The 27,694-nt window shown below is 28.3% G+C and overlaps 1 protein-coding gene across 2 annotated transcripts in view; it reads left to right on the top strand.

Annotated features, from left to right (window-relative positions):
- LOC127285014 (dynein regulatory complex subunit 7) overlaps positions 1-27,694 on the top strand; it is a 282,666-nt gene that overhangs the window by 253,736 nt on the left and 1,236 nt on the right. For both annotated transcript variants that reach the window (XM_051310775.1, XM_051310774.1), the window contains 7 exons: positions 14,209-14,989; positions 17,945-18,202; positions 22,979-23,135; positions 23,229-23,295; positions 23,417-23,629; positions 23,815-24,036; positions 24,765-25,001. In XM_051310775.1, coding sequence (XP_051166732.1) covers positions 14,209-14,989; positions 17,945-18,202; positions 22,979-23,135; positions 23,229-23,295; positions 23,417-23,629; positions 23,815-24,036; positions 24,765-25,001 — 1,935 coding nt within the window. The remainder of the gene's footprint in view (positions 1-14,208; positions 14,990-17,944; positions 18,203-22,978; positions 23,136-23,228; positions 23,296-23,416; positions 23,630-23,814; positions 24,037-24,764; positions 25,002-27,694) is intronic.

Here is a 27,694-nt window from a genome sequence, read left to right as displayed (position 1 = left end):
TAATCGAATTTAAGGCGAGGTTCCCATGGCAGAGGCCAAAATCAACGCAAACTGTGACAATTTTTTACGGGGAACGGTTAAGACTTAGTGATGTAGTTTTTTTCTTAAATAAAGGTACATCTTTGAACTTTTAAAACATATATTTCATTTTCAAAAAATAACAAAATGGCGACCAATATGGCGCACCTAGTAAATAATGTTTCTTTAAATAGGGAAAACGGTGGGCATTCTGCAATGCGCAATTTTAAGTCTAAACCAAAAACTTAACATTTTTTAGAAAGGTGACATCCTAAAGAATAGATTATACCTATAAAATAGTTAAAAAGTTAAACAAATGACAAAATGGTGACCAATTTTTTAAAACACTGCGTTTTTTGCCTTATTTTTTCATGTTTGACCTCTTGTAAAAAATCTTTATTGTTAACAATTGTATCATATTAAAGGTATAACCCCAGCAGAATTTAGTTACCTTTAATTAGCCACAAACCCGAAGTTGATTGGTCAAATAGTTTAGATGCTACGTTTGAAGAATCTTGTTTCGAGAAAAACGCGTTTAAAGTTTTGGGAAAATTTTGAAGCATTTTTATGTGTAATATTTGTCTACTCTTAAAAAGCGATTCAAATGCCTGAAATTCCTTACTCGGAAGTTTTTGGGGTCGCTGATTACGAATATGATATCAGATTTTCAAAATTCAAACTAGCGGATCCAATATGGCGGAAGACTTACGACCTCAGCGGTTCTCAGCTTCGGAACATCGGTGAGTTCAAGACGCTATAGAAACGAAAATATTCTTCGGATCAAAAAATCGCTTTACACACTCATTCCACACATATATAGCTTTCAAAAAATGCAATAAAAAAAATATATTTTCTTTCTCCCGCAATGGGAACCTCCCCTTAAAATGATAATGTACGTTCAATTATTCCTTGTTTTTTTCTTCCTCTTTTTTTTCTATTTTGACTTATAGATTACACTCAAATTATTTTTTTCTTCAAACGAAAATCGGTCTAGTTGACTGATTCGTGGTCTCACCTCGAGACTCACGAAATTAACTGTCTTGATTTTTCCCTGTCGTTCTGTTTCATTGTACGACAATTTAGTGGGGAAAAATCCACGTTGATGGTTTAAGAGCTTCTTACTAATTGTAAGTTGATCGTTTTTGCCAACTTGCAATTTGCAAAAGGTGGTCTCACTCCGAGTTCGACAACTCGAGTCCACTCTCTAAATTTGAATCAGCTAAAATCCGCTGATTGGCAGCGAATAGTCACTGATTGAAAAAGCTATAAGTATGCAGCTGCGAATCATCGACTAACAACTATTTCAATCAGCGGAATACTGAATACAAGAGTGTTTAAAGGAGAAAATATATGTTATGTATATGTGTATCAAATGTGCGATAGAAATTTTGAATTTAAATAATTAAAATTGTAGCGGCTAACATATATACACACTAAGTAATAAATATTATTTAATTTGTTATTAAACAATTCAGCTTTTAAATATTTTACTAAATATAATATTCACTGTCAAATATAATTTTAATATGAGTAGTTTGAAGAAAATCAGCCAGGCGACCGCAATAAAAGTCGGTACATTCGGGTTGTCGCAAACATTAGAATTTGAATATTTTGTAGTTTAAATAATAAAGTAAAATAATTTCGAAATATTCATCGACCAGTGTTGCCGATTCTACGGAAAATGCATTTTCAGTAATTATATAAACGACCACGACAACATTGCCCTTTTTGGGTACGAAATGTACAAGCCCTTCTGGCGGAGTCAGTACTCTGCTGACTACAAGCTACTCGCCGCATTTTCTTAAACTCTCTTCCGTGTTCAGCACTTTATAAATTTATTGAACTCTTAATAAATATCGTTTGTTTTTAGTGTAACCTTACTTTGATTTCTTTCTCCTTCCTTTATTTATTTAATATTCAAACCGTAGGATAAATACCTACAAAAATAATTGAAATAATTGAAAAATAATAATAATTAAAAAGGACAAACATTTTTTCTTTTTTTTTTGACTGAATATAAAAATAAGTTTTGATTGGCTGATCGTAACAAGCGAATTTTATGAATTTAAAAAAAGTCTGCGATGTTTTCTTCACAAAGCAACATTTACAAAATAAAAAATAATTGTTTCACGTTGATATAAAATATTCTCTACTGTTATATTTTCAAAATACATTATATTAGACAGTGCCAGTGGTGTAATTTTTTTGCTCCCTTCCAATACACAATTTTCACCGAAAAATTTTTTAAATAAATTTTTCAATTAAGGATAACTTCCTTTGACACATATATATATATATATAAGTCAAATTTTGTTATTAAGTATTTCATTAAAAAATGTGTTTTTGCAATCCAAATATATTTATATACACTTGTATCGGATTATTTATGACACTTTATACTATAAAACTTGTTTACGTAAATATTGTGTATATTTTTTTAAAGCAAATATCCGACAAGAGGAAATGATAGTGAAGGTAGAGGTTTCGTGAAATTTCTGTATCACAAAATAGGTCATTTTTTGAAATGTATCTCGATTTTTGATTTTTAATTTTCATTTGTTTCGTATTTTTGTTTATTTTATTTTTTTGAGAATGAAAACTAATAATTTATCTTTATAATAGATTGTTTTGTTACAGTTCACACTGTCGTTTATATATTTCTATATATAAATGCAACGATTTATTTGATATACTGCAAATTGCAAATGCATTCCACAATGAATTACACATGTTTACATTCCGCAACATTCCATCAAATATATAAAAATTCAGAGATTCGTATAGAAAAACTATTGTATTTTGTTTATGTACACATAAGGGTACTTGAAAAAAAATAATTTATACAATTTTTGCTCTTTTCAATTAGTAAATGCTATTTTTTTTAAAAATATAGTATTATTTATATTTTTGATAGTAAGACAAAATTTACATAAACATTATTATGAATAGATTAATTCAACTCAAAAAAAATGTTTTTAATTTTATAAATTACTTAAATTAGTTTTTTACTCTACTGGGGTGAAATTAACATTTTTTTGTTTACTGTAGAAAAGAACAAATTTATCCTACTATTTATAGGATGAATTCTAATTGCCCATAATCCTCTAATCTCCATATAATTGAGACGTCGCGCGCACTAACGACCTAAGTACCGCTTGTAAACTGAAATCCTAACCTTAAATTTAGTTAAAAATTCTTAGTTTTTTTTAATAGGATAAATAACTCAAAGCATACCTAACCTAACCTCAAAATTATAATTTTTAATAATTATTAATTCTTTAACGTCCGAGTAAAATATATTTGAATTTGTTTCATAATAAAAACGATAACATTTGGACAAATGGATTTTAATAATATTTTCTCCAACGTTTCGAAATCACACTGATTTCCTCTACAGGGAGTCTAACAATACAAAAAATTATAAAATTAAATTTTTTGTATTATTAGACTCCCTGAAGAGAAAATCAGTGTGATTTCGAAACGTTGGAGAAAATATTATTAAAATCCATTTGTCCGAATGTTATCGTTTTTATTTTGAAAAACAATTCAAATATAATTTTTAAGTTAATTTAATATTATTGTATATATATAAAAATTAAAAACTTTTTATTTCGTTAACATATTTTGTTATGGATGGAAAACTGAAACTTTTTTTTGTCGCAAAAATGTCTAAATTCAATACTTTTAGAGTTATAGATGTCATTGAAATTAGGTCTACCTCGAAAAATCCAAATTTTTTAAAAATTCATAACACGAAAATTTTCAGCACTTGTTTAAAAAAATTAAAAAAAAATACGTATACTTTTTTTTGGCAACGAACGAAAAAAATATTTATCCGAATTTAAAATGTCATAGGTAAATATCACGTGGAATCGCCCACATACATATATGTATGTATATATTCTTAATAAATGAAAAATTAAACTCGATTGAAATCAATTTCCTAAAAATAAATTTTCTCCGTTAACAATAGCATGCAAACGAAAATGTAAAAGCCTCATTAATCATAAAATCGTTTATTATATATTATAACGTAGATTTTAATTCCTTTAATGATTTTTATTTTAAATTTAAATTATTTATTATTATATTTTTTAAAACAATCTACGTTATCTATAATTTTTAATTATTAATTTTGCCAAGACGCCAAGTTATTTTATGGAAAATAACTAAACCTAAAACAGTAGTTAAATAACCCGACAAGTAAATTTTATAATTCTACTTAGGAAAAACTAAAACCAGCTCAGGAATTTCATTGTTAATTTACACCAACAATAGAATGCTGTGAGGGGGGCATAAGAAAAAACACTATTAATTAAACAAAATTTATAACAGTTGCACTATTTATTAATAATCACTTCAAGTTTGATATTTAAAAAAGGCACAGAAGGCCGATTAACAAGATTCAATTTGATTTTATTAATTATTATTATTTTTATATAATAATGAGGTCGATTCACAAGGCAAACGACTCATAATATATAACTGATGGGGACTCACCGCCCATTTGACGATGACGCTTCGTCCCAAAAATTATAAATTTATCACATTTTAAATTTAATTCCACAAAAAAGAACAAAATCAAATTTACACTAAGGACACCAAAATGTGAATGAGAGTAAAATGGCTGACGAGTCAAACTTGAAAGCGTCGCTAAACAGCGGCCTCTCTTCTCGGTGCGTCATTGAAATCAATTAATATTCAAAAATATAATACCCGCGACCGATAATCGACGTCAGTAAAGCAGATCCCTGCACTATCCGATGTTAAATTGATTGATGCGAGGAGTCCATAGGGATTGACTGCCAATAATAGTTTGACAGATTGTCAACAAAACAGCAATTTCTTCTCTCTGGTGTTCTTGAATATTCGGAATTCTCATCCAAATATATGTATACACTAGGAAGCTTTTCCCTTGATGACTTTTAATTTCTATGTTTGATAATGATGTCCTCAACGTCTTTGTGACCCGGCGAAAATCCTCAATGTCTCGCGAGAGTTTTCATAACAGAACGAAAGAACAAATCAGAATCGAATTTATTTATTATAGGTCGACTATTAATCTGACTACTTTAGCAAGTTGGTTTGTTAACCCTTTAAGGACGGGACGGACACATTTTAGAGGCAATTTTTAATCGTAAATTTATCGTCGACCAGGGGTTTAAAAAATCCATGAGAGCTATTCCTTACGTCTTAGGCATCGCTCTTTCAGAATCTGTACTCAAAATTAAAAACAAAAACCAAAATGTTCAAGCATTTATTTATTTGCTTAAAATTAAAAATGGCGGATAAAAAATGTCGACCAAAAGTCAATTTTTTTATAATATAACAATCTTGTGTACGAAATTTAAAAAAAAATGCTCAAATTCAGTTGCAACTATTTACTCATGTTTTTTAAAAATTTATCAGATTCGACTAATAATATTTCTCTATCAAAAGTTATCTGTTTTTATATACTCCACAACGCGTCTTGTTAGTGAGAGAATCAAAATCTTTCCACCTTGCGGACAAACATTGAACTATAAACTAAGACGCGGGAATTTTTGAAAATGAGGAAATTTTTGCATAAAGAATAGAATAACGAATTACGTTTAATTAACATAAAAAATCATTAATTCAACATAATAAAAATATTAAATATCAATTAACAAAAATACGGACGTTAAAAGAAAATTACAACAAAATATAAATATTTTTTATTAAAAATTAATTTTATATATGTAGAATATTATTGATTTTTTATATACAATAATTAATAATTATTATATAAATATATACTTTTATTATAATAATTTAACAATTTATATTAATTTTTAATATCATGATAATTTGTGATATGATATATCATTAATTAACACATAAAATTAATAAAATAACAAAATACATCAAAATAATAAAATTATAAAATAATAAAATGAATTTTAATGGAATCAGATAAATTTAAAAAAAAAAACATTCCAGTATATTGGATCCGCCATTTTGTATTTTTGAAAACTAACTAATTAACCATCTAAAAGCTTGAACATTTTGGACGCGATATTTTAAGGTATTGCGAACTTCTTCGGACTCAATTCCTTAAAAAAAATTCATTTTCAAAAAAAAAATTTCAAAAAACGTTTTTTTACAAAAAAAAGGTCGTAACACTTTGGTTTTTGTTTTTTTGAGTACATCAGAATCTAAAAGAGTGATGTACAGAACGTAAGAAATAGCTCTCATGGAATTTTTAAAACCCTTGGTTGACGAGAAATTTACGATTAAAAATTGTCTCTAAAATGCGTCTATCCCGTCCTTAAAGGGTTAATACGTGAATTTGATTATTTAAAGATGAGTGAGTATCATAAGAAAACAATTTTAGATTACCTTTACGTAAAACTTTTTTTTGTAGCAATCAAAATTTTACCAAGATTTTCTGAAAAATTTATAGAACTTTAAAAAACAAATTACTTGTTTTAAAAATTAAAAATGAGCAAAAATATTTTCCAAATAACACTTTTCTGAAGTATCAATATTCTTCAAAATAATTAATAATTTTTACCTAACATAAATTTTCTACTTTGTAATTTTCAATCACCTGTTACCATTTTTATTAATTTTTATTCTCAACATTTCTTTACATAATTTCTGTAAAATTTTAAAATGTAAAAAAATGTTTAGAGACGATTCAGACAACATATAAGTTGCATACCTAATTATAATTGTATCCAATACTTCACAGATTTTTTAAATTATAAAATAAATTTTTTTATAATGAGTAATATATATTGACAGTTTTATTTATTTTTTATGGGCCAACGCATTCAATTTTTTTCAATTTATTCTCTGAAGTTACAAAAAGAGTAAAAGTCAGGATAAAAAAAGTAGTCAAAATGTATATTTCTGAGGAATAAAAATTTTTTAGGGGGTCGTTTTTGTTGCTCCTCATTTTCTCCTATCTTAAAAACGAGACGTGTAATTGCCTAACTTCAAGTGTAGACACCTATCCTTATTAGTAGAATTCAAAATTATAAATTGTGATTGGTCAAAATTGACGACATACTTTCATCAGATACTTGCAGCTAACTTCAAGTGTAGACACCTTTCTTTATTGCGGTTATTTTGCACATTCTTCTTAATTTTTATTGGTTCATTTTTCTAATTTGAAAATAAAATTTAATATTTTTTAAAAAATAAATATTTTGCATGAAGCATTAAATAACATAAAACTAACATTTTTTAAATAAATATTTTACAAATAAAGATGTGAATCCATCAAAAATATAAACTTATAAATTGGTGCAATTCGCTTTTGTCAAGGTTGGGTAGCTACCTTGATTTAAATATTTTCTTTAAGGTGTGCTTTCACCATTGTCTGTTCATATCATGTTGATTCAATTATAGTTTTCAGGTTATATAATCACAAAATTGAAACATTTATAGAAATGAAGGTGCATGATTAGAATAAACATTACAGAGTGGATGAGCCTGTGCATTTGGTGACGGTAGGTACATGACAGCACTACTGAAAAAGTTGTTTATTTTTGTGTCAGTTTGTTATTTATTGTAAGTGATAATAGTGTTTTCAGTATTTAGGATAATTTTTTGTGGTGAGAAAAAATGAAGAATTTAGTTTGTAATTAATTATTAGTGATTACAGTGTTCTCAGTATTCATGATAATTTTTTTGTAATTAATTGTTATAGTGATTTCAGTATACATGATAATTTTTTTTTGTGAGAAAAAATTGAGTGATCATTTGTAACTAATTATCAGTGATTACAGTGATTTCACTATTAAATTTTTTTTTTGTATTTCTACAGTGATTTCAGTTTTTGTGTTAAAGAAGTGATGAACTGGGCAAGAAAAATGTATTGTATTCTTTTTCTTTGTTATTGTGATATTTAATTGAAATTATCTGTTTACTAATTTGATAAGCAAACTTTTGAGATGATTGACCTGATCTATGCAAAGATGTTTTTATAATCATGGTCAATTATATGTTACATTTTTACGAATTCTGTCTTGGGAATCTCTCAAATTTTTCTTCGAAGTCAACAAACATAAAATATTGTTCAAAATTATGTATATGAGCAATTCCACGTGAGATTGAGGGGTCTATCCTCCAATTCCTTCTACACTACGTTTTTGGGTAGAAGTTATGAGTCTAATTGAGTAAAAAAAAATTTTTTTTAAATATTTATTATTTTCCGAGATATTTGCATTAAAAAATTAGTGCAACTTTTTTTTCAATTATATTCATAACTTTTTCACTTTTAGTCCTAGCAAAAAGTTTCTTATACGTTGTTTGCTCAGAAAAAAATTAAAGTTTAAGAAAAAAAATTAATATTTTTAATTTATTTATTTAAAAAATTAAATTTGTTTTTAATTTTAAACTTGTTATCGGGCTCCGTTTAAGCTGAAAAAATTCATGAACATTCCTTAATATGAGCCAAAGACTTGTGCCAAATTTGGAGATTACCCTATTTTTTGTTTTCGAGATAATAATTAATTAATTAATAAAAATTAATAAAAAATGAAATATCTTACGAACAAATAAAATTAGAATAATTTTAAAAACGCCATTTTAATGCTTATCAAAATCCGCATCCTACGAGCCCTATATATGAACTATTTCGGATGAACGAATTTAAATTAATAATTAATAATAATAATTATTTAAATAATTAATAACATTTGAAAGAGTGACGATAAACAGTTAATTTTTTTTTGGAAGATCATCTAATTCTGTGTCAAATAAGACCATTGCAAATAGCATTTTTAACAATATATTTTTTTTCATATAATAAATAATTTTTTTGATTGGAACACTTTGATTTCCTATAGTACACTATAATATGAATAATTTATAAAATTTTTGAAAAAAAATATTAAAAAACAGGGTCGTAGCAACAGTTCCTTTGAGACCCCTTTCGAAAAAATTGATTTTGCAGTGGTCCCCATAATTTTTGACTGCTTCATCTAAAATCAAAAACCAAATTTTTTTCTGTTAGTGGGTGAGTATAGCTCGTGATTGAACGAAGGATTTTTGAAAAAATTTAAATTCGAATTTTTGGCAGCGTTTTATGTCAAAATATACGATTTTTAGGACCATTCAGACCATGTAAAATCTGTTCTAATCAAGAGAAAAAAAAATCCTTCGTTCAATCACGAGTCAATAATATCAAGAAGAAGTGCGCCAAAATTCAGGAAAATCGGTTCATTAGTTTTCGAGAAATCTTGACCACCGACTTCAAAAACATGGTTTTGAGAAAACAGCGTTCAAAGTTAGACGATATAAAATCCAAATTATTTTTCTATATTTCATCGGATTCTTTTGAAAATCATTACTCGGGGGTTTTTGGGGTCGCTAATTACGAATCCGGTGTCAGTTTTCCAAAATTCAAAATGGCGGATCCAATATGGCGGACGACTTTTTGAAAATCTAATGCAAATGGATTGAAAATCGTTACTCGGGGGATTTCGGGGTCGCTGATTACGAATCCGGTGTCAGTTTTCCAAAATTCAAAATGTTCATCCGAAATAGTTCATATATAGGGCTCGTTGGATGCGGATTTTGATAAGCATTAAAATGGCGTTTTTAAAATTATTCTAATTTTATTTGTTCGTAAGATATTTCATTTTTTATTAATTTTTATTAATTAATTAATTATTATCTCGAAAACAAAAAATAGGGTATTCTCCAAATTTGGCACATCTCTTTGGCTCATATTAAGGAATGTTCATGAATTTTTTCAACTCAAACGGAGCCCGATAGTAAGTTCAAAAATTCAAAACAAATTTAATTTTTTAAATAAATAAATTAAAAAAATTTAATTTTTTAAAATTAATTTTTTTTCTTAAACTTTAATATTTTTCTGAGCAAAAAACGTATAAGAAACTTTTTGCTAGGACTAAAAGTGAAAAATTTATGAATAATTGAAAAAAAAGTTGCACTAATTTTTTAATGAAAATATCTCGAAAAATAATAAATATTTTTTTTACTCAATTAGACCCATAACCACTACTCAAGAACGTAGTATAGAATGAATCGGAGGATAGACCCTTCAATCTCACGTGGAATTGCTTATATATATATATATATATATATATATATACAAAATTATACATTTAAAATTAATAAATATATTTTATGATTCATTCAAAATTTTAGGTTATTAAATTACAAAAAAATTAACACGCGTGCACAAGCGCGCGGCGAGTCTCGTGAATCTAAAAAATAGATTCAAAATGAAACCTCCTGCTTTTCTGTATTGCAATATTGAAGATATATAGCAATAATTATTTGCAATATATAGAAAAGTTAAATTTGAGAACCACTGAGCGCAGCTGCCGCGGCGGCGGTATCTCCGCGTTGTCTGCTCCCTCACACCCTCGCCTTTTGCGTCCCACGTGGGTGACGGTCGAAGGGGTCGCGAGGCGGAATGAGGTTGACGAGGGACGCGTCCAGGGTGTAGAGGAGAAGAGGGGGGGCGGAACAGTTAGGAGGGTGTGTGTGTGTGTGTATGTGTGTGACAACGACGACGACACGATGGCGCGCGGGTAAGGGCGAGAAGCAGTGGGATCACGACAAGAGGTGGAGAGGGGGTGGTGGGGGGGGGGTTAAAATAGGGTTGGGTGAGGAGATTCGGGTGGGTGGATTGAGGGGTAGGGGCAACTTCACACTATGCCACCCACTGACCATCTCTCTCTCTCTCTCCCTTTACCCTAACGCCTAGCTGAGCGCTACGTGTTTTCACAAAAAAAAAAAAAAATAAAGAAAGAAAGAAGATTCCGCTTGTCTCTCTTCTCAGTATCCCCTTGACGTCAGTAGAAGTGGGGTGAGGGGCGAGGTGGAGTAGAGAAAGAAGGGTGATGACACTTGTCTCTCGTCTCCTCTTTCTCCTCCACCCTTCTCCGACCTTACCTTGGTTCGTTACGATGGCGCGTTATCTTGCAAAAGAATCGTATATAAGAGACGAAGATAGAAAGAAAAAGAGAGAGAGCGAGAGAAAAAGATACTGAACTTTTCCCGCGAATTCGGTTATCGGGAAATGAGTCGAATTGGATAGTTGATGGTATAAGGGAGAACTGTAAGAGAGGGAGAGGATATGGGGGAATTTTATGAAGTCGATGCTCCACATTCGATTGATCGGCTGACTATGTCACGTGTAGTAAAAAAAATAAAATTTTTCAATTGAAAAAAAAATTCCCTTTTCCAAAATTCACCACTGGTGGAGTAACAACGGCAATTTTTGTCCTTTTTTAAATTTTTGTAACAAATAATAATAATAATAATAATAATATAAAAGAATATTTTTTTAATTTTAAATAACAGAATATTTTAAATAAACAAATTGTAATTTTAATTTGTATAAACTGTTTAGTTTATATATGAAAAATAGGGACAAAAAATAAATTTTGGGTCGATAGTTTGTAGTGAAGATGCGCGCGCGCGTTGCCAATTTGAAATTTGTAAATATGTGACGGAGTAAATATATATATAGTGTAGGAAGAAGCTCCATTAGCCAGTCAGCTGATCGGTAAAAGCGACGCTCTTTTTGTCAAGGTCGTGCCTGCCGGTGGAAAGAATGGGCGGCAAATATTTTCTAGAGAGGTTATATTGCGCATTTCGGCTAGTTGTCTCGAGAGTTTTCCCCCTCTCTTTCACTCTCATGGATTATTATCACCGTTCGTTGTATATATATGTATATAAAACGGTGGAAATGTCGCTTGCGCGTTAATCAACTCGCAGTTAGGCGCCAAACTTATTATGCAACTTCTCGACGAACACTGAGGGGGAGAGAGAGAAAGAGAGGGAACACGAGCCAAAGCACGTGTTTACAGTTGAATATACTCTACGGCTGACGTTTAATGTGGGTTTCTATGCCGAATATTATCATTATTTTCCTCCTGATACAAATTCTCTTGTTAATCGATAAAAATATTTTATAGAGTGTTATTTCACCGACGAGAATTTTCATTCGTTTATGTTTCTTTAAACAGAAAACTACATTATCAACGGCTGATATTGTATTTAGTCTTATCATTTTGCTCACGGTTGGTAAATGTTTGGGGAGTTTGGAACTTTACAAGTGGCGTACTCTGAACGAATTATCTGGAAGTAGAAAAATTTTTTTTAGTACAATGCTCTCTCAATGAGTTTTTTTTGGTGATTTCTTAACCCTTTATCTTTAAAGAACAAATGTATATAAAAATTTAACTTGCAGTCTGACAATTTTTTAAACTAACAAAACGCACTATAAAAAAATTCGCAATATATATTTCTTATCGTTCCGGAAGCGCTCTTTCAAATGGTGCATCAGAAAAATCCATAAATTAAAAAATAAAGAAATTATAGACAATTATTTACTTAAAAAAACATAGATTTTCAAGGTTTTTTTACTTTATAATATTTTTGGATAATGTGCCATTTTAAAATATCTTGTCCAGATATAAATATCACGTCAAAAATGTCTGAGCTTTCACATGGTGAGTTAGATTTAAAAAACAAATCAAAATGGCGCAACAATATTGTCGATTAAAGTATAATTTTTAATAACAAATATGCATCTAGTTGCAAAAAATTTAAAAACTCATTAAATCCACTCGAAAATCGTTACTCAAGAGTTTTCGGGGTGGCTGATTACGAATCTGAGGTCGATTTTCAAAAATTCAAAATGACGAATCCAATATGGCGGACGTCAGTGTTAAAAATTCATCGTATGCACCTGAAAATCGTTACTCGGGGGTTTTCGGGGTCGCTGATTACGAATCTGAGGTCGATTTTCAAAAATTCAAAATGGCGGATCCAATATGGTGGACTTTTTTTTAAAAAATCGTTTGGATTCTCTTGAAACTCACTATTTGGGGGTTTTCGGGGTCGCTGATTACGAACCTGAGGTCGATTTTCAAAAATTCAAAATGGCGGATCTAATATGGTGGACTGTTTTTAAAAAATCGTTTGGATTCTCTTGAAACTCACTACTTGGGGGTTTTCAGGGTCGCTGATTACGAATCTGAGGGCGTTTTTTAAAAATTCAAAATGGCGGATCCAATATGGCGGAAGTCATTGTTAAAAATTCATCGGATGCACTCGAAAATCGTTACTCGGGGGTTTTTGAGGACGCTGATTACGAATCTGTGGTCGATTTTCAAAAGTTCAAAATGGCAGATCCAATATGGCCGACGAAAACGTTGATAATTCATCAAATCCACTTGATAATCGTTACTCGGGGGTTTTCGGGGTCACTGATTACGAATCTGGGGTCGATTTTCAAAAATTCAAAATGGTGGATCCAATATGGTGGACTGTTTTTAAAAAATCGTTTGGATTCTCTTGAAAATCGTTACTCGGGGGTTTTCGGGGTCGCTGAATACGAATCTGAGGTCGTTTTTTAAAAATTCAAAATGGCGGATCCAATATGGTGGACTTTTTTTAAAAAATCGTTTGGATTCTCTTGAAACTCACTACTTGGGGGTTTTCAGGGTCGCTGAATACGAATCTGAGGTCGTTTTTTAAAAATTCAAAATGGCGGATACAATATGGCGGAAGTCATTGTTAAAAATTCATCGGATGCACTCGAAAATCGAAACTCGGGGGTTTTTGAGGACGCTGATTACGAATCTGAGGTCGTTTTTTAAAAATTCAAAATGGCGGATCCAATATGGCGGAAGTCATTGTTAAAAATTCATCGGATGCACTCGAAAATTATGACTTGGGGGTTTTTGAGGTCGCTGATTACGAATCTGAGGTCGTTTTTTAAAAATTCAAAATAGCGGATTCAATATGACCGACGAAAACGTTGAAAATTCATCAAATCCACTTGATAATCGTTACTCAGAGGTTTTTGAGGTCGCTGATTACGAATCTGGGGTAGGTTTTTAATAATTCAAAATGTAAAAAAGGAGTATCACTTAGAAGGGTTGAATTTAAGCACTGAATTTATAAATAATGCACAAAATTTAGCCTTAAATGAGCACAAATTACTGGCATATAAAAAATTTATTTCTAACAAAGTGGTTCTTGTTTTACAAACCAGAAATCACATATTTTCAATAATTTTTTATTAATCTTCTGCTTGGAAAAAAAATAAACTCAAAAGCAAATGTGTCAAAATAAATTTAAATATATTATCTAAACACAATATTATTTTCGAAAAATTGTCATTTCATTATTGATTTTTCATATAAAATTTTTTTTTTATTTCTATTACAGCCAGAACGTATACGATCGCCAACATGGTTAACAATTTTCCAAACGGGCAACAGTTTCGAGTGTTCCTCTCTTTTGGCAAGTTTACTAATTGGTCAGGGTTACAATGCCTATGTTGTGAGTGGTTACGCCTCAAGGGAACAGGTCAATTGTGATCAAACAAAAAGACCATGTCCTTTTTTGCCAAAAAAAGATGATTTATCAGCACCTGAAAAATTAATAGACACATCAAAATATCAATTAAAACCGCCACCAAATTTTCAAAGTCAATTTGAACGTGAAATGGAATTAGAGGATGAAATGGCGCTCAATGAACAACTACAAAGGGAAAAAGAAGAAAAAGAATTTGAAATTAGAGAATTTGAAAAACCACTTCCAGACGAATATCAGGGACATCGAATTCATTCGTGGGTGATAATTCTACCAGATCCTGGTGGACCTAGGGGACATGAAATTATTGAACCATTTTTTATTGAATCATCATCGGGTGTTGCGTATATGCCAAAAGATGAGGAAACAAATATTCTCTATTTGGGAGTCGAAAGTATTTGGAATGACACTAATTATTGGGTGAATATGCAAATTAACAGCAGTGGATGTCAAGAAATTAATTGGAATTTGAGTAAAGTTGAACTTTGGGAACATTTGCTACCGGGTGAACCTTGGACTATGAGAGGAATTGATGATATTGATCAGGAGGAGGATGAGGAGATTTCTATTGCACAGGAAAAACATCTCGATATGCCTGGTTCTTATGTGAATCAAATAGAAATTCATAGTCTAGGTAATAATTTAATTTGTCTTTTAACGCCAAGTGGTACATATATATGCTGTACCTTAAATTTATTGATATCATCATAACTTATAAAGAAATGTATAGGGGAAATTTTAGAACCATCCAGGGGGTTAATTCCGTAAATTTCTCACTTTTCACTATTCCAATTCCCACTATTCAATTTCTAGTTTCCATAATTTTATTTCACACCTTCTACTTTCCATATTCCATATTATTACATATTCTTTAACTTTCCCTTTTTCTATTTCCAAACTTTTTACTTTCTACTTTCCACTTCTTATTTTCTACTTTCTACTCTCCATCTTTCACTTTTAACTATTCCACCTCCTATTCTTCACTTTCCACTTCCTAATTTCTACTTTCCATCTCCTACCTTCGACTTCCTATTTTTTATTTTCCACTTCCTAATTTCTATATTTTCCATCTCCTACTTTCTACTTTCCATTTTCATTTCCTACTTTACACTTCTCATTTTCATCCTTAAACTTCACAACTTTTAACTATTCCACCTCCCACTATCGAATATCTTCTTTTCACTTCCCACCTCCTACTTTCAATATTCCGTAACTTAACGAATTTCAATTTCCCAAATTTCTATTTCCCATTTTCTACTTCCCATATTCCGTTAACTTTCCTATTTTCCACAATTTAATTTTCTATATTCCACCACCCACATTTTACAATTCCACCTCCCTCTGTCTACTTTCTACTTCCTATATTCCATATTATTCCATATTTTGTTAACTTTCCTGTTTTCCACAACTCAGTTTTCTACTTTTCACCTCTCAAATATCACTATTCCACTTCCCATTGTTCACATTCAACCTTCTACTTTCCATATTCAGTAATTTTCCCATTTTCTACTTCCCTCTCTCTACCTCCCACATTTCACAATTACACTTTTCATTTTTCATATTCCACTTTCTACTTTCAACCTCATAACTGTTAACTATTCCACCTCCCACTATAGAATTTCTTTTTTTCACCTCCCTCATTCTACTTTCCATATTCCGTAACTTTCTCATTTTCTACTTCCCTCTTTCAACCTCTCACATTTCACTATTTAACTTTCTACTTCCCATATTACTTATTCTTTCATATTCCGTAATTTTCTCACTTTTCAGGTCCTAATTCTCACTTTCATCTTTCAGGAAGTGAAAAGAGTGAAAATTTCGGAATATGAAAGAATATGGAATATGAGAAGTAGAAGGTGGAAAGTAGGAAGTGAAATGTGGGAGGTGGAAAGTGAGAAGTAGAAAATTGGGAAATTGGAAGTGGAAAAGTTACGGAATATGGAAAGTAGAAATTGAGAGGTGGAAAGTAGAAAGTGGAATGTGAACAATGGGAAGTGGAATAGTGATATTTAAGAGGTGAAAAGTAGAAAGTAGAAAATTGAGTAGTGGAAAATAGGAAAGTTAACAGAATAATATGGAATATAGGAAGTAGAAAGTGGACACTGGGAGGTGGAATATGAGACGTGGAATAGTGAAATGTAGGAGGTGGAAAGTGGGAAACAGAAAATTGGGAAAGTTACAGAAGATGGATCAGCTCTTCAAAATCAAAAATGGAGGACCTAATATGGCGGATGAATTTTTTAAATTTCATCAAATTAGCTTGAAATTGCTTACTCGCGAGGATTTTTGGGGTCCCTGATTACGAATTTAAGATCGGATTTTCAAAATTCAAAATGACGGACTAATAATAATAATTTTTTATAAAAATTATAATAATAACTATAATTTTTTAAAAACTCATTGGACTTTGAAAGTTATTACTCAATAGTTTTTAAGAGTCGCTTATTACGAATTTCAAGCATTATTTGCAATCATTTGCTTCAAATAACCGTAAATATCAAGTTTCCTTAAGGGGAGGGACCGGTGAAATTTCAGCCTACTGAAGTTATTATTGTTAAAGAGTGTCAATTTTTTTTCTGGCATAATTTAGGATCCAAAATTATTATAAATTATTAAAATTTCAAAAAAAATTTTTTTAGCCATTTTAGAAAATTTATTTTTTGGAAAAATTAAATTTCTTTAAATTTCATACGATTGATTGTTTAAAATCGTGAAAAAAGCGTAAAAAAAATTCGACAATAAAAAATAATGAAAATTGTGGAAGTAGTTGAATTTTTTCAAAATTACCACTAAAATTGAAAGCAATCAAAATTGATCTTGTTTAGGGGTAATAATTTTTTTCAACATTTTTTTTTCAACCAAAAATCTTATTCTACTGAGAAAAACAACAAAAGGTAATTTTTAACAATTTTACAAATATTTTTATTTTTCAAAATTTTCATTTTTTGAAAAAATTGAAATTTTTCAAAATCCATACGCTTGATTGTTTAGAATCATGAAACAAGCGTATAAAAAAATCGGCAGTCAAAAATAATTAAAATTGTGAGAGAAGTTTAAATTTTAAATTTTCGAGAATTTTGAATTTGATTTTAAAAATTATTAACAAATTTATAGTTTTTCAATTTTTCATGATATATTTGTGGTAAAACAAATAAATTTATTAATAAAATTAAGAAATACACTTGTTTAAAAATTAAAATGTTCAAAATAAACTCGCAGCACACTGCCTAAACCACCATCAACATTTCTCGATACATATCTCATGACATCGTCAACCATTCTGCTGTGTGAGAGCCTTTCGTCTCCTTTTACGGTCACTTACGCTTTTTAACGTAACTTAACTTATTCGACTTAACCTAATTTGCGTATCGTATAATAAAATTTAAATTTAAATTACAACATATTATACATTTAAATAATTAATATTGTCAGAAAAAAAATTGACCACCCTTAAACAGCTTTAATTTTGATGTGTTAAAATTTCAGCGGTCCCTCACCTTAAAATCCGACATTTTGAATTTGGAAAATTTGACTTCAAATTCGTAATCAGCAAATTTTTGTAAAAATTAATCAAATTTTTGAAAAACAGATTTTGAAAGACGTTATCCAAATGGAAAAAAGACAACTTTCTTCAAGAAAACAAAAGTTGAACAATTTGCTCCCTATTTCAATGAAAATGGTCTTATCGAACGAGTAACAATTTATGACGACTATGAATACACGATGCCAATTTATTGCTACGAAAAATATTCAAACAGAAAGGATAAACTAATAAAGAGCGAGAAAGATTTGGACACGAATATGATTAATGATTTTTATAAAAGAGGACGTCCTGATGCATGCAAAGGTCTTGAAAAATAAATATGAGTGATTCTCCACGAAGCGTACAATTCAATGTCTCTTGTGTTTTTTAAGAAATAAATATTGTACTAAATTCACTGTGTAAAAGTAACTTTAGTGTTTACAAACAAAAGCCTTTAATTTATAAAATTAAATATTATTTTTAAAATGCAAATTGTAAAGCCAAATCGTCATGGGGAAGCCTACCATTAATACGAAACAAAAATAAATATTTTTAACAAAATATACAATAATAAAAATAATTACTGATAACAATTTTTTATTGTCCATGTTTGTAGAATTCAGAAAAAAATTGGTTGTTAAAAAAATTTATTTTTTTATAATCTTTTCTCGATATTAACTCTTGTCCCCAGTTAAGGCGCATGAATTTTCCATAAAAATCATTAATTAGAATTTTTATTTCTACAAATTTTTAATTAATAAAATTTTCAAGATGCCGATTGTTTTCATTTGTCCGAAATCACAATTATGCGTCCGAACAAACAATCTACAGAAAGATTTCGGCACAATTTTTGAAAATTGACCAATTAGAAATTATCAAGAAAATCGTGATTGGACAATTTTAAAAATTGCTCCGAAATCTTTCTGTCGATTGTTTATTTGGTCATTTGTAGTTTCGGATAAATGAAAATTCGGCGTCTTAAAAATTGTATCAATTAAAAATTCGTACGAATAAAAATTTGGACAAATTTAAATTCGGTAATTTGGCATTTCTGTCATTTAAAAATTCGAATCAGATAAAATTCGATTGAATGAAAATTCTGTTAAATTAAAATTCGATTGAATAAAAATTCTGTTAAATTAAAATTCTTTTAATTAAAAAGTCTTGTAAAGAAAATGACTGTAGAATAAAAATTCTGCCAAACAAAAATTCGGTAGCCAAAAATTTTGTTATGAAAGAATTTGTATAAAATGAAAATCTGTCAAATTATAATTTTAAAATTGAAAAAAAAGTAATAAAAAAAATTATTATTTCTAATAAAATACTATGAAATTAGTATTTTAATGAATAATTTTTACGGGACAATCATGCGTCCCCCCCCCCCCCCAGTTTTGTGCGTCATGGTGAAGCCTTTTATAATAAAACTGTATTAATTTCATAAAGATCAAAACAAAACTTAGATATACTTTAGCAGAAGCAAAAATTAACTCTCCCAAGTAGATTCATTACGGAAGAAACTCATTTTATAATTGATTTTTTTGTGTTTATACTTTTAAAACGACAATTTTACATAAGAAATCACAGAATCGTCATGGTGAAGCCTTCACATATTTTACAGTAAATTAAATAATTATTAATATTTTCTGTTAAATAAGTGTAGTTGTATTAATTTAGCAAGTATAAATGCCGTGAATACGAAAAAGATTGAAAATTATTGATATACTAGCAAAATTAAACGCGCGCCAAATTGAGTATTTAATTGTTTGTTATAAAGAAATTAAAGATTAATATTATCAATAATAATTTAATTTAATAGAATATTATTACATATTAAATGATAATAATGAAAATTATATGTTTACAGGCCTCGGATTATACGACTTTTTCCGACTTTTTTCAAAAATACGACTTTTATCGACTTATTTTAATAAAATGCGACATTTTTTTTACATTTGAAAAAAAATGTAAATAAAATACATTTTTTTAGTATAAAATGCAGATCTTCTTCAGATCATCTTTAATCCAATTACTTAACAAATTTTGAACTAAAATGATTCTTTACTAAATTAATTATTTTTAATAATTTTAATGAAATACATCACAAATTCAATTATATCAAAATTATTTTTCAATTAAAATTTTTATGAAATTTAACAATTGTTTATAATTTAAAAAAAAAATATCACAATAAAATTGAATTATTTTTTAAAAATTTCAATTCAAAATAAACTAAAATTCAATTATAACCCGAAATTTTAATTCAAAATCAATTAAAAATCCAATAATTATCAAAAATTTTCAATTTAAAATTTAATTATTTACCAAGTTTTCAATTTAAAATGAAATAAAATTCAATTATTTTCTAAAATTTCTATTCAAAATTAATTATCCAAATTTTCAATCAAAAATGAACTTAAATTAAATTATTATCCAAAATTTCAATTAAAATTCAATTATTTCCCAAAATTTTCAATTCAAAATGAACTGAAATTCAATTATTTTCCAAATTTAAAGTTAAATAAAATTTCATTATTCTCAAAAATTTTAAATCAAAATTAATTGAATTTTCAATAATTTGAATTTAAAAACATCTAAAATTTAATTATTTCTAAAATTTTCCATCGAAAATTTTTTTTTTAAATTTAATAATTTCAATTATAACTCTAAGGAAATTCAATTATTTTTAACTATTTTAATAATATTCTTTGAAAATTCAACTAGGGTCAGTCGGGGTAAATCCGAACGGGGGGTAAATCCGAACGCTAATTATTTCAGCTTAATTAAAATTTTTAAAAATAAGTTCGATATGAGAATTTTTACCTCAGATCCTCTTGAAGAGATTCTAAGTATTATCCCATTTTTTGTTTGTTAATTAGCAACAGCATAAACAAAGATAACAAGTATTGCAAAAAAGATTGAAAATCAAAGATGACACTCTTTCAGTATTTTGTCTCGTATTTGAAGAAAAAGAAGCTAAAAATTCATTTTATTATTTATAATTGTTTGTTATGAATACTAGAACAGAAACTATATTTGATTTTTGCCTTCTGTAAAATTTTATTAATAATATCAGACCGTTCGTATTTACCCAGGAAAATTGGAAAACCGGGGTAAATCCGAACGGTATTTTCAATAATTTTTTTTTACATCAGAGCCACACAAAATTGTTTTTATTTCATTACACTATTATTTTAACATTATAAAAGTACATAGAAAAAAGGTTTTCTTTCTATACGTATCCTCGTTAGTAATTAATAAGCAGAAACTTAATCTCTGTTCTCTCGAAGGAGTGTTTCAATTTTTTTGCCAAATGGTTTGTTGAAAAAAGTTTTTCAGGATCTTAATAAAATTTGGTATTCTACGGTTTTTGGGGTCGCTAATTACCAATTTGAAGTCAGTTTTTCAAAATTCAAAATGGCGGACGAGAATTAAAAAATTCATTGGATTCGCTCGAAAATTGTTACTCGCGGGGTTTCAGGGTTAGCAAATTTGATCATTTTTAAAAATAAGTTTTAGGAAAGTCCGCCATTTTGAATTTAAAAAATTTGACTTTTATTTTTGTATTTACATTCAATCACTCCAAAATACTTTCTGTACCAAGTTTTGCAAAAATCCGTTATGATTTGATAAAGTTATTGAAGGTTTTAATTGTGTAATGCATTTTAATTTTTAACCTGTTTGATTTTTGTATTTATATATGGATGCATTATTACATAATAGGTTTATTATCGTATTTTTTTTGAGTTTTTATATAAGTTTAACAATTGCAATACTTTAAATTTATTTTCCCTAAGATTTTTCTGAAATACAGTGGCGTTCGTATTTACCCCCATATTTTAGGAAAGTTGCAAAGTATCGAGGTAAATACGAACGCTAAGTTTCCTGCGATTGTAATTTATCAAAAAAATTTTCTACCCCATAAAATTGTTCTATGGAAGTAATGTAACAACTTCATGCACCAGAATACCGGAAGTATTTTTTTTTTAAAGAAAAAACTTATGTTATTGTTGAAACTTACTAAAAGCGTTCGGATTTACCCCGGTTGACCCTATCTGAAACCATTTTTCAATTAAAAATGATTTTCAAATTATTGTATTTTGTCCTCATTTTCTAATAAATTTTTAGTGAAATCATCTAAAATTTTAATTACAAAACACTTACAGTTTCAATTAATTTCAAAAAATCTCAATTTTAAATCATTGATAATTCAATTAAATTTAAAAAATGTTTTCCAAAAATTGTTTCATAAATTATTTTTAGTTCTGTAAAATTTAATAATTGTTTGAAAATTAACAATATCTTTTGAAATTTAATTATTTCTAAAAATTTCAACTTTAACCCTTCGAAAAGGATTATTATTAAAAAAAAAAATTTTTATTTAAAAATCTGTAAAATATTTTTGTTAAAATAAAAAACAAATACACTTTTTTTTGGAATATAAATCGACTAAAACGACTTTTTGTTTCTTTAAGTTGATTCGAGGCCTGTGTTTTTATAATTATTATTTAATTGGTATTCGTTGGCCCCTGGTATCTTAAAAATAAATTTTTTTCAAATTACTATCTTGTACGAAATTTCCTGGCGCATCTTTTTTCTCATCATAAATTTTTTGTATTTGTATACAATTTTTGAATCAATATTATACAACTTTAAAAAAAATTTCGTTGGTAAACGTTGTGTATTTCAGCTTCGTGAATTGAATTTTCGAATTTGGAATTTTAAAGAAACTTATTCCGAAATTTGGAAACACAATTACACAACTTTAGCAAATTTAGGACAGAAGGACAGACCAAGCATTTTATTATTATATAATTGTTTATTATTGAAATATTGTTTAAAAAATCAGTATTAGTTGTGCGTCATGGTAAAGCCTCAGCGTCGTGGTGAAGCCTTTTTAATTAAAACGCACTAATCCTGAAGATTAGAATTTAATTTTTGTTTAATTGTAAAAAAAAATTATTAATAATAGCAATAACTAAATTGTACGTTACGTGGAAAATCACTCATATATTTATTATAAATAAATTATTATAAATAAGAATTATTTTTTTCAAAATTTAATGAATTGACATATAGAATTTACATTTTTTGCATTTTTAGTGCATCGCTATTTTTCCCAATCAAATGACAAAGTTGAAGATGAAAGGACAATCGAATTTTATAATACAGTTCGTCTCGATGGTCTTTTGAGACTTCAAATGCATCCTGAATATATGATTGTCGATTACGAGAATCGCGAAGATTTTCTTTATAAACGGTAGATAATATTAAAAAAAATTACACTGTAAAGTAATTGAATTTAAATTTTAAAAAAACTGTTTTTTAACATTTTCTTGAAATTATTTTTCAGTGAAGTTCAATATTCAACGGAATGTAATTTAAATTCTGAAAATTTAACCAATTACCGAGAAATTGAAGTGAGTCAAACTTAATAAATTTTTATTAGCAAAAAAAAAGGAAAATAAATTTTTTTTTATTTTTCACTTGAAACAATTTTAATTTCTTAAAACATAATTTATTATTATTTTTTTTTTGTAGAAAATAACAGAAACATTCCATAGAAATGAAAAAATTCCAGCTGAGGAAAATATTGCAATTAGAGAATTTGCAATTAAAGAAAATGAAATTCGACTAAAATTTCATTACAATAAAGGTCAATATACAAGAGCGACACGAACTTTTGTCAAACCGTCAGTATCTGAAAGATGTGAACGCTTTGTTTTCAAGCGAGAAATGGTTTTCGAATACAATGTAAATAATTTTATTAAATTTTTTTTTTTTGTAAATTTGTTTAAATTACTTTCTATTAACGTATTAAATTTACTCAAATTGTAATTTTCTAATCCATTTATTATCGATAGCAAGTATTATTTGAATATTTTTTAAAAAATACAACTAATTTTTCCATTTTTCAACTAAAAAATAAACTTGTTCAGCCCAATCCTATGGCGACAGAAAAAAAATCTTTGGATCTTTTCAATGAACTACAAATTCAATTGGAAGAGGAGGAGAAAAGTTGCAATCGAGTTAGAGATGCAGAAACGGAAATTAAATTTTTCATAAAAATTCAAAAAGACGAAATTTCCAAACCCAAATTGTCCGTGTCAATTTTTGACAGAAACAGAAATGAAAAAGCAAAAAATGAAATTCTAGAACAGGTTTTCAAATTTTTTTTCTTATTATTCATTTAATTTGTATCTTTCAGTTCTTTATATTTTTTATTAATTAAATATATTTATTTATGGAGCTATCTTTTTCAAAAAAGCACCCCCTCTGATGGTAAAACAGGAAAATGAAAATATAAAAATTACCGACATAGAAATCTACATTGCCGACTGATGTAAAACAGGAAAATGAAAATAATAATAATAAAATAACCGCCGCAGAAATCTACACTACCGACTGATGATGGTAAAACAAATTTCAAATTTTAAAAAAAAATTCCCCTCTTTACCACCAGTCGGTAATTTAGATTTATGTGTCGGTAATTTTTATATTTTATTTTCTTCTTTTACCATCAGTCGGTAATGTAGATTTCTATATCGGTAATTATTTATATCATCATTTTCCTGCGTTTACCATCAGTTGATAATGTCGATTTCTATGCCGGTAATTTTAACCTTGTTTTAACTCTGTATTTGAAAAAAATATTACTTTTTTCAATAATATTAAAGGTTTTTTTTAAACATTTGTGGTCCCCCATGTTTAGTATTTAAAAAGTGCCGTTCGACATCAAATAAAATAGACAAAATGATGGGTATCTTTTTGACAAAGAATGCCCCTTATAATTATAAATATATATTTATTTAATCAAAAAAAGTTTAATTTTTTCATTTTTAATTTCTTTTTTTTTTGTTTTTATTTATTAAGAATTTTTAATTTTAAGGAGAAACTGTTGAAAGCTGAAATTGAAAAAGAGAAAGAAGAAATCATTGATTTATTGGCGCCTTATGTGGAGAAATTTGGAAAACCATTAACATTTTCAAAAGAAGAAGCATTAAAAATAAAGGACGAGTTCCTTAAAGATTTTAAACAAACACAAGTTGATCGGGCCAATCGAATGCTTCATAAAATTAATCAAGGCAATCAAGAACTTCAAAAGATGCAGACTAATTTAACTCAGGTATTATTTTTTTTTTTTTTTTGAAACGCATCAATATTCGCCTTACACTGAATTTTTTGGAATTTCTACGATGTCGAAATTAATAAGGTTAAATTTTGATGTTACCAAATTTTATAAAGTAGAATTTATATTGTATTAAATTTTTATTTTGAATTCACATTTAAAAGTATTTTTATTTAACACAACTTTTTTTTTTAACTGAATTTTCATTTTAAAGAATTCCAATTTAAGCAAATTTCTATTTAACAGAATTTTGACTTCGTCGAATTTTTAAATGACAGAATTCTTATTTTTCCTAAACTTATAATTTGCCAGAATTTTTATTTCTATGATTTATCATTTGAGAGAAATTTTGAAAACCCCAAACCCACACAGCACATTATATTTCCTAAACATTTCATGAATATTTCATTGAAAGATTTGAAATATTTCAATGCAAGGTTCATGAAATGTTGAGGGAAACAGGAAAATGTCCGCCTATAAGAAATATTGCCGTGCAATTTTGCTGAAATATTACACTTTAATACTCCTGCAATATTACATATGAAGACTCTGCAATATTCAGGAAACATTTCAAAGAAAGTTAGAAACTTTTTTAAGATATGAAATCAATCGTTACTTTCTAACATGTTCAATACCTTAGGATCCTGGAAAATTAAAAACTACTGCGCAGCTGTAAAGGCCATAGAAACTGAGATCGACCAGTGCGCATCATTTAAGTGGAAATTTTCTACAATATTTTAATGAAATGTTTCAGCAAAATTACACGGCAATATTTCTTATAGGCGGACATTTCCCTAATTTCAGTAATATTTCAAGGATTTCGCATTGGAATATTTCAAAATTTCAATGAAATATTTCAGAAATATTTAGGAAATATTATGTGCTGTGTGGAAATTTTTCATTTGACTGAACAAATATCCGACAGCAAATTTTTAGCGGGAATTTTAAAATTAATAATCACAATTTTCTCGTTTATTTATGATTGGTTAATTTTAAAATTTGTACCAAAACTTTTCTGTCTGATATTTGTTCGAACATTTGCAATTTCGGTCAAATGAAATTTTGATAATTCGATAATTCTCTAAAATTTCGACTAAGTAGAAAGTCTATTAAGGCCATTCGGGAAAAATCCCTAACCTAAAAGTGTTTTCCCTTGCGAGATATTACTCGTAAATAACTTGAAATATTTTGTTCGGATTTGTCGGATTAATTGGATGAGGGCGAGCTGATTAAGAATCATCTCCATTTTGACAAGTAATATTGTAAAAAAGTATTGAAAATCGTGGTTATAAAAGTTGGATTTTTGACAGAAGTGGGGATAGACATTGAATCTATGTGGCGCCAATTTCTAGCTAGTGGCCGATGCTGAACTAACATAACCCAAATTACTCCACTTTAAATCTTTAATAAAATAATTTCCTAACAATATTATTGCAAAAATGGAGAAGAGCCCCACTCAGTGACCCTTCCTCTGTTATTCCTCCAAATGCCAACTCGAAATAATTTATCCTTTAAAGATGAGAAGAAATTTACGAAACCCCTTTTTGCCAATGTTTAAACAAACATTTTCTTCAATAATTATTTATCAAGATTATGCAAAATTCCGAGAAAAGCCCATGGCAGGGTACCTTCATCTATTATTTCCAAAAAATTACAACCTAAAATATTCTATTTTTTTCAAATGAGAAGAAATCTACAAAACCATTATTTTCTCCCGCATGCCCTTAAAAGAAAATTCAGCCAAATAATAATTTGTTTAAGGGCATTTGGGAGAAAATAATGGTTTTGTAGATTTCTTCTCATTTGAAAAAAATAGAATATTTTAGGTTGTAATTTTTTGGAAATAATAGAGGAAGGTACCCTGCCAGGGGCTCTTGTCGGAATTTTGCATAATCTTGATAAATAATTATTGAAGAAAATGTTTGTTTAAACATTGGCAAAAAGGGGTTTCGTAAATTTCTTCTCATCTTTAAAGGATAAATTATTTCGAGTTGGCATTTGGAGGAATAACAGAGGAAGGGTCACTGAGTTCATCACTCTTCTCCATTTTTGCAATAATATTGTGAGGAAATTATTTTATTAATGATTTAAAGTGAAGTAATTTGGGGTAAATTAGTTCAGCAGCGGCCACTAGCTAGAATTGGCGCCACCTTCTGGGCCACTGACACATAGATTCAATGTCTGTCCCCACTTCTGTCAAAAATACAACTTTTATAACCACGATTTTCAATACTTTTCAATAAAAGTACTTGTAAAAATGGAGATGATTCTTAATCAGCTCGCCCTCATCTAATTAATCCGACAAATCCGAACAAGATATTTCAAGTTATTTACGAGTAATATCTCGCAAGGGAAAACACTTTTAGGTTAGGGATTTTTCCCGGATAGCCTTAAATAAATAAAAAAAATTTCGAATTATCAGAAAATTAAATTTTTAAAAGTTCGATTTATGAATAATAGAATTATTAAAGGTTTGAATTATTAGAAAATCAAAATTTCAAAAGTTTGACTTAATATCAAATTTCTAAAATTTCGCGAATTACAAAAATATCGAATTATTAAAAGTTCAAATTATCAGAAAATCAAATTTTCAAAAGTTCGGTAAATGAAAAAATAGAATTGTTAATAATTTGAATTATCAAAAGTTTGAATTACAAAAAAGATGAAATTTTTAGAAATTCGAATTATCA

This window comes from Leptopilina boulardi, unplaced genomic scaffold (assembly GCF_019393585.1).
Source record: "Leptopilina boulardi isolate dan_hultmark-lab unplaced genomic scaffold, ZJU_Lbou_2.1 LbouV2_327, whole genome shotgun sequence".
NCBI classification, from domain to species: domain Eukaryota; kingdom Metazoa; phylum Arthropoda; class Insecta; order Hymenoptera; family Figitidae; genus Leptopilina; species Leptopilina boulardi.
This window is presented reverse-complemented; position numbering and strand designations above follow the sequence as displayed.